This window comes from Nipponia nippon, unplaced genomic scaffold, assembly GCF_047370975.1.
Source record: "Nipponia nippon isolate SJK-2023a ecotype South Korea unplaced genomic scaffold, ASM4737097v1 scaffold_3, whole genome shotgun sequence".
NCBI lineage: Eukaryota > Metazoa > Chordata > Aves > Pelecaniformes > Threskiornithidae > Nipponia > Nipponia nippon.
Window position 1 is genome coordinate 45,220,354 of NW_028262347.1, and position 12,586 is coordinate 45,232,939.

General features: G+C 34.7%; 1 protein-coding gene across 9 annotated transcripts in view; it reads right to left on the bottom strand.

Annotated features, from left to right (window-relative positions):
* PPFIA2 (PPFI scaffold protein A2) overlaps positions 1-12,586 on the bottom strand; it is a 352,807-nt gene that overhangs the window by 122,532 nt on the left and 217,689 nt on the right. For all 9 annotated transcript variants that reach the window (XM_087765246.1, XM_087765245.1, XM_087765241.1 and 6 more), the window contains 2 exons: positions 10,860-10,961; positions 2,079-2,243 (listed from right to left, as the gene is read on the bottom strand). In XM_087765246.1, coding sequence (XP_087621372.1) covers positions 2,079-2,243; positions 10,860-10,961 — 267 coding nt within the window. The remainder of the gene's footprint in view (positions 1-2,078; positions 2,244-10,859; positions 10,962-12,586) is intronic.

Consider the following 12,586-nt stretch of genomic DNA (forward strand, 5'->3'; position numbering starts at 1 on the left):
AATTATTTTAAAATAATTTATTAGACAGTTTCCTTGGTTGATCTTGGAATGTTTTATAATAAAAATGTGATTTATTATATCAAAATAAAAAAGGTTCAATGCATAGATAAATAGCATATAGGAAAAAGTAATTTTGGCCACTTAATTTTAAAACTTGTTTTATAATGTAATAAATCTCCTGTTAATATGATTGCAGATGGCTGATTTTTCTACACTGATAATTATCATTACCACTGGGACAGAGACTCATTATATACCTGTCTACCTGTTTCAGTCTAAAATTTTTAAATGAACTGAATACTGTTTCTAACCTCTTACATTAAAAAAAATAGAATTTTCAAGAATTTAGGTCAAAATATTATATTTAGCTTCAATATATTCTGTACAATAATTTTCAAAATGAGACGTCAAATAAACTGCATAGTACCTAAACACTAAAACATTCACAAAAGAAAATGTGTAAGAAGTACATAACTGCTGAATAATCAGAATCTATTTAAAGTTTAATTCTTATTTCTCATATTTATCCAACACAGTGTCAAAAAGTATAAAAGCAGGAGAGCTCTCTACTCTCTTTATAGTTTTATCAATGTTTAAAGTGTTGGATAAAAGATCAAAGCTCAGACGATAAACCCTATCAATCCTCAAAAGATATTTTTAATAATACAGGATTTTGTAAGTCTTAATGATATCCAAAAGCTTATTACAATTAATTGCTTACAGCAGCTAGAAGTCATTATATTCCCTTTCATAGATTTTCTTTAAATATGCTTTCATGATCTGTAACTGAATAGAACATATAAATAAAGAGATATACCTAAACACAAAGTAAGTTTTCATTTGGCATAAGTTCCTTAAATTCATTTAACTTTGAACCTGATAGTTAACCCAGTATGATTCATAACCCACAGTGTTTCACATCTTTATTACCAATGAAAATTAAATATTACTGTATAACTACAGCTACCCTTTTCATAAAGCTTTTTCTTTTAATAATAGTTCCCTAAATATAGTCAACTTCCTGAGTATATTTCTGAATTAAAAAAAGTTAAATTTATTACTGTGAGACCACTGAACTGGTTCTACACAACACAGCTCAACTGTGCAGTCAATGGTTTCAGATGCTATGCTGCACAATATCTCCCCTACTTACCCAATCATCTCAAACAGAGAAGCAACTCAGCCGCAGAGATGAGCCCAAGCAAATCAGCTAAGACAGACCCCACGAGAAACTAGGCTCTTTGGTTGTGAGCAATGGTTCTCACATACGCCCTGCATGTGTGGTTTTGAGGCACTTACTAATTCATCATCTTCTGAGCATATTTTTTCTAGACATGAACTGGATTTCTGAATTCATGTAAGCAATGCTCAAGGTGATACCTCATAGTTGTACAAAGTGCCATTCACACAAAAGAGTCTTTCCAGCACAGGACAGATGAGGATTCCAGTAGAAAGACCCTCTTAATTAGCATGAATAAATACAGTTATCGTTAGTGGTTTTTATCTTGATTCTGCAAGCCCTTCATTACTTCTGATAACAAAGGATCTACTACTTATTTTAGGTTACCCTACTTGTATAGGGAACGCTGTGCTTATGTAGTAAATGCTAAAAACATCTCTGAAACTTAGGAGGTTTTCCTCCTAAAAAATTTTAAGAGGCAAGTTCCTTTATGTAGTTAGAAACATCTCATTCTGTCTTTTTATTCTGTTTGTGTGTTTTTAAAATTTGAGATACCTACATTTTCTCAGCAATAACTTGAAAGCATATCGTACAGACAATAAATTCCATGGTGTTGTCTTTATTTAGTGCTAAATAGGAGAAGCATGTCTGGTAGGGGTGAGATTTTCTTATTTTGAAAAGTCAGTACTATTGTCTACAAAAGATAGCTAAAGTGACCGGGAGTGCATTACAGCTATTGGTCATACATTCTTATGGATTTCTCTGGACATGTGTAAATGCTGTAAGTACAGGAGATATTCCAAGAAGTAAATAAACAATACTGTTGCTCTGCTGCATCATAAGGCACAGTTAAATAAGTTAAAGAGTGCATTTAGTAAGCTTTTTTTCCATACTGTACCTTTTCATCCAAAGCCTTGTGGTGCTCAAACAGAGATTTCAGAGCTTTGAGGACCTCAACTTCACTGGAAACTCCTGAGGGAGACTGTGCTTGCCGCTTCACCACTGTCATCCTCAGTGACCTTTCGTGTCTTGAGACAAGGCACTCCAAATGCTCCAGTAACAGCTATTGGATTTGATATAAAAGGTTATTAATTTTTGTGCACCTAAATGCCATGGAAATTCTAACTACAAAGTGCATGGTACCAAATGGCAATTTTCTTGGCAATCTCATTGCAGGAGACACTGCTGGAATTATTGACAACATTTCATGATTCTAAATCAGATGGAATAAATAGATAAATAGGAAATCTACTCATGATTTCACTTAAAACTCTGCTATGAAAAGCGGGAACAACAAATCACTCAGCATAGGGTCACTACTTAACTAAATTAAGTACCTAATTACAATATTATTTGTGACAGTAGTTGATAAGCAGTAACAACTAAATAACAAACAAAGCCAGTCTAAAGCATCATGCAAAAATACTAAAGAAGTTTAAATTAATTCACCCTAACTGTGATATATCTTTAATTTATACTGGAAGTTACTTAACAAAATATGTAAAAGTAAACAGTAAATTTTATTAAATTTTTAAGACCATTCATTCTAAATGCCACAGCTAATGACGTTTGTCACTAGCATGTGCTCTACAATGTTCATTGTCTCTGTTGTATTACAACCATAATGGAAGACAAAAAGGTCCATAAAGAGAAATTCCAGGCTATTGTAAATGTCTGTAAAATAACCTGTAAATAACCTATTTTAAAAACATATGATAATTCTTTTTCATTATTACTCCGAGGTTAAATGAAAAATTAAAATGATATGTTGATGTTGTATAGAAAATTCCCCATTTGTTTATACTTTCATAGGGCTACCATTGCTATTCTTACTGTCTGAACATAAAAGAGAATTGGTTAGCTGTAAGGTTAAAGCAGGGTAGCTAAATTTGTGAATCACAATGCATGTTAAATGTATTGCGATTGCAACATACGATTATATCTAAGTCATTGAACTGGAAATTGAAAGTTACATGGATAATTGTTTATTATTTCTCCTTCGATGTGGTTCCTAATATAGCTACTATTAGTAAAGATACATATTTATCTGCAATCCATAGTTATTCTCAGTCACATAATGACCTTTATTGTTACATGAATTAATAGACATAGAAGAGCAAAACCAGAGTGCAATCACATTATAGTTGTAATATATTGCCATTAAGTCAGGAATGATTAGGGTTTGATGTTATCTTTGCTTCAAACATGAGTCTTGTGTCTGGATTTGCACCTGGTTATTATGTTACAGTAACTATATTATTCACAAAAAATAGTGTACACATATGCAAACAATGTTAATACATTAAGAATTGTAATGACTCCATGCAGTTCAGAAAAGGAGGGTATTTCTAATGTTTTTGAATTCAAGTGATGGCCTTTATTTATCAAAACCAAATGAGCAAGAAATCCATGAGCTTTGTCATCCAATCCCTGCAGGGCTGATAGCAGTTGGATTTTTAATTATTTGAGGCAGTCCAACGTAACAGGCAAATTTGAAGAAACCTCTTCATCACAGAGGCATCAGAAACTCAGTACGGGGCTTGGTACTCTCAGATGAGATCAGAATAGCTTCTAAATACAGCGTATTTCTGTTCATAGCAGTACTTAAATACACAGTTAATTGCTACCATTAATAGAACCGAATTTCTGAATTTTGGTCTAAATTCATATATCTTCATGATTTTTCTAGGCCACCTAGTTTATCTAGGAGATAGCTGGAGGAAAGTAAGTCAATAGTTGATTTCTAATGCTACAACCTATTCTCTGCCCCATCTCTCCAAAGAGACCGTATGGCTGCAACATTTCCTTCTCTCTGCACCCAGACTCTACCCCACTCTGTAGCCCTAGGGTAGCCGGACTCTGACTCTAACTTATGCTGTGGACTTACATTTCTCCACAGTCATTCCCACTTGCTGGCTGATCCTGTTAGAGCCTGGCTCGTCCTGCTGTGTTGTCCGTCTTGTCTGCCTTTCTTTATGCAGAAACTTTTCAATGCATCCTAGCTACCCCTGGAACAGTCTAAATCCTGTCAAAATGCTATGAATTTCTGGAGAGACTGGGAAAAAAAAGGAAAATGTTGAACCACAGCTGAGCTTTCAGCATTGCCATTCCTTCCATAAATCTGTAGTTGTCTGAAGTTCAAACTGACAGCCACTAGAACAGTCCAGAATAAAAAAAACCTTGGTAACTATTTTTTGGCCTAACACTGAGCAAATTTATCATATTTGATGCCCTCCTACCCTAAACAACTTATCTCCCAGACAAACACTGTGATGGTCAGAAAGGAGAACTCTGAGAGCCTGTATGAGAAAATCTGGTGTAGGAGAGAAGAACATTGTTAAGTTTAACGACTGAAGGAAATCACAATATCTTGTGGGCATGGGGGCATGTTGAGGACTTTTCCCTTTAAATAATTCAAGAATTACTATTACAAATATTTGTGAGAACACTACAAGATTTCATGTCGAAATAACATTGTAACAATATTGGTGGTTCATTTAAACTACAAAAGAATTGTTAGAAACAGCTTTAGGTATTTTAGTATGTTGCAATTAAACTCTGGCTTTATTAAAGATCATGTGCTGCTGAGCATATTCTGCTCCCTCACACTGTGTCAAGTTGCATACAGTTGTCGAGCACTCAGAGGGACAGGCAGCTTGCAGAGAAAAGAAGATGAAGATCAACAGCAGCAGGCGGGACAGAATCACCCACGCATCATTGCTATGCTTTTCCTACTGGAAAGTATAGGCTTGACAATGAATTAAGAAATAGTCTGACAAGCGAATTTTACTCTTATGCTGGGAAAATTTTAGGGTGCTCAAAATGCCATGCTGATAATTGTATCTTAGCTAACTGGGATGAAGGTTTCTGGAGCTCTGGACTCTTCATGAGCATAAAGAATGTTTAAAAATAATCATTTAAAGACTGAAAAATGCTCTAGTGCATATTTTGTGAGTGAATGAAGCATCTTTAAAATGTTAATTAGAACTAAATCAACAAGAATAGAGAAAATTGTTAGAACATACCCATCTTCCTATATTTCTCAAATCACTTCCAAAGCACTTATGGAAGTGATCGATTTCTGTGAAATGGAAATGCATGGTTAAATTTAATGATATAAACTACACTGGTGTAGGCTATCACCTACGTGTATTATACTATACCATCATTACTCCATGGACACTGATTTACACATGGAAAATGAAAAAAGTTAAAACATTCTTTTTCAGGAATGATGACTCAGTAAATTGAAATTAGTGTGACTCAGTAGAGTTTGTATTACTACATGACTTGGATTTTAATCAATGTAAAATATTTTATCATAACTCTTTATTTTCAAAAAACCTGCTTTTAAAAGAAAAAAGGTTCACTACAGGATAATAAATGGAGAAATTAAAGAATCAGGAGAGGATGATAAAGAGAAAAGGAGAGGCATAAATAATGGAATACAGGGAAAAAATATAAAAGATAAGGGATTTACTAAAATGAGACAGACTTAGCTTAGAGGATTCCTTAGAGGAATGGGGCAACCCACTAAGAAGACAACTTTCTTTCGAGGTCCAGCTTAAAATTTCTCACCAGCACAGGCAAAACTGAATTTCCTTTCAGTCTATATTTAGAATGCACATTGTTCAGTGAATCTCCATCTCTGATGCAAGCAAAGACGACAAGTAAAATAAACAGACATGGGGTTGAAGATTATCTCTAAAACCAGTCAGAAAATCAGTCATTTTCTTCAGCTTTTTTCCACAGTGGTAGAAACCAGTTTGCACCCACGGTCAGCTGGGGTGACCTCAAATAGCTATACTGGTAAATTACTGGTGAAAATCTTTGAAAAAACAAAGTTACAGCCTAACTACAGCATATGTCCCATGTCTGTCTTTTTGTATATCCAAGACAGAAGAGAAAATACTGGCAACCTAAAACCTTAATGGAAACATATATAATAATCAGGATAATGATACAAAGTAATAGAAATGAATAAGAGTGTTTTTATGAGAACAATGAATACAAATATCATAACTATTAGATTATACAGTGTCTGAAAATACAGGTATTGAATTACTATACATATTACTATCTATTGTCACCCTAAGAATAAGTTCTTATTTGGAAAGAAGAAACATGAGTCTAGAAGACAGCTCATAATATTGAGGCAAAAAAAATGAAAATTACTGTCATTTACATTAGTGAAATAATGCTTTGCCTTTACAGAACTTCAGGAAACAGTTATACTTATTTTCACATGTATGATGCTTTCAGACTGTAAGAACTCATGTTACAATGTTTAAAAAAGAAAATAAAGTGCCTGATTTAGTTTCAGAACCTATCAAACTGATGTAAGTAAAAAGACCTCTAAGAAAATGAGCTAAATAAAGGAGTTAAAACCATACTTTAAAAAATATTCTTAGGATTTTCCAACACAATAAAAGGGAAATTTAATCATAAAATATGGGATTAACTTCTAACCTATGGGTATTACGAGGCTGCAGTGCCTAATTGAAGATGTTTCATAAACCATTCACTAAGGAATTGAGACATCAAAATATGACTAAAATTGAAATTAAGTTAGCCTTGCTGACTGTAATAAATGCTTCAGCTCCTGAGATATTAAGTAAAAGAAAGATGATGCCACTGTCTTTGTTACTGCTATTTCAGTCATGAACATAGGTTTAATTTTTATTGTTTCTAAAACTGCTTGATCTAAAATATTTCAGACCAATTTAAGTAACATTTTATGCTATATACAAAAAGCATATGTATGTGTCTGGGTTTTTTTTGTTGCAGTGAAAAAGCCACAATCAAATTAATCCATATCACTATTGTAACAGATTTTTTGTTTCAGCAGCGAAACCAAACCCCAAATTTCCTCATAATCATGTTCTGATTTACTAAGTTAAACCTACAAACTTTTTCTACTTTTAAAGAATACAGATTGAGACAAAAATAACTTTCAATTGTAATTTAAACTTAACACAGCCAAATTAGTGTTATTTTATAATTTCCATGAAATAACATGCTAGATCACAATGACCTGTGTTCCAGCTTCAGAAAAGCTGCTGTCTTTCCACATGCTATAGGTGATCATTCTAGCTAGAGAATATCCAGAGAAATAACTGTAAAAGTTTCTATTAAGATATTTTTGTGTATGTTTTCAAAGTCCCATGCAATGATTTTCCAGAGAGAACCTGTTTGTCTTCCTGTCAGCAATGCCACACCAATCAATACATATACATATGCTCCTGTATTTTCTATTTTGCCTTGCATACTGACAGATTAAGTTCCCAGCTAAGTTCTTGACATGAAAATATTTCTACTGTAATATGTCAGAAAAAGTTAATTATCGTAGGCAGTAAAAATACATATTCAAGACCAAAAGGTCAGTAGGGAGCTTTGCTGAAGAATACTGCTAGAAGGATTGAGTAGGAACTTGATTAAATATTGGGGTAAGGCTTAAATCTTGGTATTTTGGCTGAGACCTGGAGTTTATGGGTTCTAAAGAAAGTAATTCCAGCATGCTCTTTCTCGAACACAATTTACTGTCAGGGTCTGCCACTGCAGCTTGGCATAGAGTGACAAATCAGGAGGTGTGGTGTTTGTTGGTTTTTTTTGTGGAGACTGGCAAAAACTTTAAAAGATTGTTGCAGAGAAATAAAGAAATGCACAGGTGCGGGTCTAGAATAAAGAAAAAACTGCCAGTTAGACATAACTGAAAATGTAAAAGGGAGCTAGAAGGCAAGGGATGGTTGGGAGTGTGTACTCAGAACCTGACAGAGTGGCCACTTTTATTTCTTCTTGCTGATCTTCAGCTTGAAGCAGTAGGTACTTTAAAAAGTATCTTTATGCTGTTACCACAGGCAGATAAAAGGTTGAATTAAAACATTTAGAAACAGCAATTTGGGAATATGGAACTGGGCCTCTTTATTTAAAAGTAGTAGGAAGTGCTACCTGGGACAAAACTGGTTGTACTGAGTAGCTCCACTATGCGTGGTTATGCATGAGAGTGTCCTGGGAGTGGGGGTAAGCCTTGCTAGCATCACCAATGCTAGAGCTGGGTTAAGTGTGAACACTAGTGGGATGGAAGACAGAAGCATTAGTTGGACTATCTTTATATATTAGAAAAGACATTTAATTTCCTCATTGCAAAAGTGTATCAGTGGTCCTCCAAATATTATTACCTTAATAGAATCTTTGCTTAAATAACAGAAAAGTTTTGGAGCAACTTTTTCTTGCAAAATATTAATGCTGTTTCACATTAATACATCTCAGTTTGCAAAATGCCTCTTTATAGGCTATGCCTTCTCAATGAATGTTTCTAGAAATCTCATCACTAGTATGTCATCAGGACTATATTCTGAAGATGACAGATTTGTATCTTAAATGCTGATCTTTCGCTATAAGAGAAGTGTGCAGGAGCCTATAGAAGACAGCATGAGTATTACAGCAAACTCTGGCAACTAATGTAGTATATGGCAGCTTAGAACCTGGCAAGAACATATTTATGACACAATGGAGTGATAATTTATTAATGAAAATGCTAGACGTCAGAGTAAGGCATGTCTCTGAATTTTTTCTCTCTCCTTCCCTATTAATACTTGGACTATATCTTCCCCTCTTGTTTACTGTAATATTTCCTGCATTTGTCATATTTTTTCATAGCCTAAATCTTTTCATCTCCAATACCTAGCTTCATCCTCATTCTGAAAATACACTGATAGAGTTTGCTAATTTTAACTGCAAGGACTTCTTGCAAGGATTATCACACTCTGTAACACTCATTCGTTGGTATTACTTCTCCTGGAAAATCTCTTACTGATTTTTCTTTTATATAACATGAGAAACATAAGAATGGATGATCTTTAATTTTCTTGGTTTGCAAAGAAAGTGCCTATGATAGAGTTCAACCTGACTTAGGTGATGACTTGCAGTTGACTCATCTTCCTTTTCTCTCACAGTCCCTTGGGAAGTGACTGTCTTTGGCTACTAGGCTGTCTTAGGATTTTTGCTACTCTGCACCGCTTATATCAGACCCACAGTAAGCACTGGTACACTGCAGTTTTAATATAGCAAAGATGGTGTTCAGCGGGCTTTGTAGTGAAATGGATAAACATTGTTAGGCAGTTTTTTGCATATACTTATGAAGAACTTAGGACAACTGAGAAGATGACATTGCAAATTCAGTTTATATGGTGTTTTTTCTGTAAAGAAAGGCAAATGGATATATGTTCTGTGCAGGAATGGGTATATGTAGATTATTGAATAGGTACAATTGAGTGTGTATTTTAACTACATCTCTATTCAAAAGTTTGTGCTGGAAATTAACACAAAGTATTCTTTATTATATGTAAATTATTTTCTTAATTGACTTTCCTATTTACGTGCTACTCCACTAATTAATTCTACTTTTGTGGGAGTCATTTTGGACTGTTTAGAATGTATAAAAGTCATGAGAGAAAAAGTAGGTCTCATCTATGCCTCCCATCACATTTCCCAAACCCATCACCTCTAAGACTTTTGTGCTAAATGTAATCATCTCTTGCACCTCCAAGCTAGCATGGAGGTAGATGGGGCAGCTTTGCCTCTGTAGGCATCTGTTATCTTCTGTCCTTCCTTGGATTTCTGAAGTCTATGGCATGCTGATGCTATAGCTGGACAGAAGAAAGGAGGGAGAAAGACCCTCTCTCAGTTCTTTTGTCATGTACATTGTTAGATTTCCTTCAGAAGGCAAATTAGCTGACCAAGGAAAGATGTTATCTGAGCAGCCAAAATCCTATTAGTTTAGTGAGAGGAGGAAAACAGGAAGAGTTACCCAGATCACAGAAGAATGAAATATGGATATGAGAAAACATGCTTGTGTTCAGCCCCTCTGAGATCTATTCCATACGTTCATCAGCAGCCTGACTCCTGCCTGATCTGGGACCACTCCATCTCTTTTCTCACACCTTTCCACACCCCATAAAGCCTCCTCTGCTCCCCTCTTCCATTTCTTGATCAGTTCTGCCTTTGCCCAGACACTTGCATGTGCAAATTATTTTATTCTGAAAACCATTCTGTACACCGTTTGAGAATTTTCAGAAGGTGCTATCACATACTCTTGTTCCCAGACAAAGTAACACCTTCTGATTGAAGTAGAACATAGTAATTTTAAGGGTGAAATCTTGTCCTCACTCAGCTGTATGGCAAATGACTTTTACTTCAAGGGTCATATGGCAGCATCTACACTAAACAGCAGACTCATTGTGATATGTGTAGCAGCCTTCATCTCATCCTTATTCGGATCAAATCCAAGGCACAAGGCAAAGCTGGGTCTGTTGTAACCTTGCCTTTTGCCTTGATAAGAGATGAGGATCTGCGCAGGCTACTTATGCAGGCCCTGGGGCTTGGAAGCCTGTGTGAGTCCCTTGCTTTAGAAAACATTTAAACTGAATGTACTTACCACGTTATATACAAAATCTGTTATTTTTGTAGTATGTCATGCTAACCCTTACAGTCATTTCCTCCGGGACTGTAGCATGGTAGATACGTCCTGTTGCTTAGAACCTTACAAGTCTCATGTACTTATTAAAAGGCTGGAATTTTGTCTTCTTATTTATATAAATGAAGATCTAAATTTATATATAATATATTCCTCCTGCTTTACACATACAGGATATCTAGAAAAGGTCTGCTGTATACTTACTCTTGTGTTGTTTCTTTCAGCTTTCAGTTCTGAAATCTCCTCCTCTTTTTCAAGCAGCTGTTCCCTGCACGCATTTAATTCTTTTGTCAGTGCAGCAAATTCCTGTGGAATAAAATTATATATGAAGGTACTGAAGGTGTAAGCACTAGAGGAATCAAATCCATATGCATTCTAGAGTTTGAGGATTTAAATAATATTTAGAAATCATCAAAATAAATTAAAATAGCATATGTAAGCATCAGCATCTACCAAAACCATTTGGGCATACCTAATAAAAGGCACCCATGGAAAACACTGATTTAAGTTTAGAAACAAAAGAAGGTTCAAGATGATGGCAACATCCCCCATTCATAAGCTATCAGAACCACACCAGAAGAACAGAATTGGCATAGCAACAGAGACACCACATTTCATACATAATGAGGTTCAACTCAACATATCCAGTTAGCGAGTGTTCTTGCCTCTTTGTAAGGCAGCTGTTGCAATATGGCATGGGAGAAAAAAGTTAAGGTATTCACTGATCAAAATCTATCTAATATCAGATCAACATAAGTAATATGTGTGTTGTGAAAAAAATACTCTCTATTTTTACTTGATATTATTTGAATTTAACTACTAAAATATATTTGGGCATTATAGTGAAAGGCTGTGATGAGTCAGAGCAATGTTCATGTTTGTTAGTTTGGAGTCAGTTTCCTATGAAATAACAGCATAAAATAAAACTGGATTTTAAGTTGCTCCTGATGTTAAGTTTTATACATGCAACTAACAGGTTTTCTGAAAAACACATTTTTCAGTTGTCAAAATTACTATTAAAATGTCTTGATTTTACCATTGCTGTTACTCTTCAACAATATACATAAATTTTTGTCTATACAAAGGGTAGTCACAGATTTGTCATTCATTTCAATAATGAAAATGTTTCACTCCATATGTGTTTATTTTTGACAGGCACAACATATACTAAACTGCAGTCGTTAATTTTATCCTTTACAGCAAAAAGATGTTATGTCTCACGAAAACAGCGAGGCAAAGGATGAAAAGCCTTTAAAATTTGTGATCATGTGTCAGAAAAAAAAGATGTCTTGATGAACAGCATCGCTGCTTAACAAAGATACATACATATTTTTAAGTATTAAACTGATTTTAGTTTGACCAAAATAGTCAGTGCTTAAAAGAACGCACAAGCAGCCAGAGTTAAACTGAAGTCATTCCTAATTCCCCCCTCCCCCACAAAAGAAAGCAGTTTAAGAAAAAAACATGTCCAGGTGGTTTATCTTATCAGCCAGTAGGATGAAGCTGAGACTAAATCTACTTATTTAAGACAAAAGCTAGCAATGATCTCAAAAGGGCTTGGTTTACTGCTTCCCCTTGAGTTGCTGAAAGCAGCTTTTATCTAAACTAAACTAAATCTAAACTAAACAGAACTAAAGTGCTGTTCAACAGAAGTTTGGTAGGTATTCCTAGGCTCATTCTGTTTTAATCAAGTTTCTAAATAGTTAATGGTATATGGTATTATTAATAATATATTTGAAAGTATTTGAATATATTTCAAGTGATATTCTGACAATGTGTAACTAAGGTTTGTTTTTTTTTTTTTATTTTTCAGCAGCTGGAACTGAATTCACAGTAAACCTCCATGCAAATTGCATGGTAGTAAGGAAAGCGTTGTTCTGATATCCTCAGCGGATTTTGTTTTAGAGACCAGCTATTGATCACATGAACCA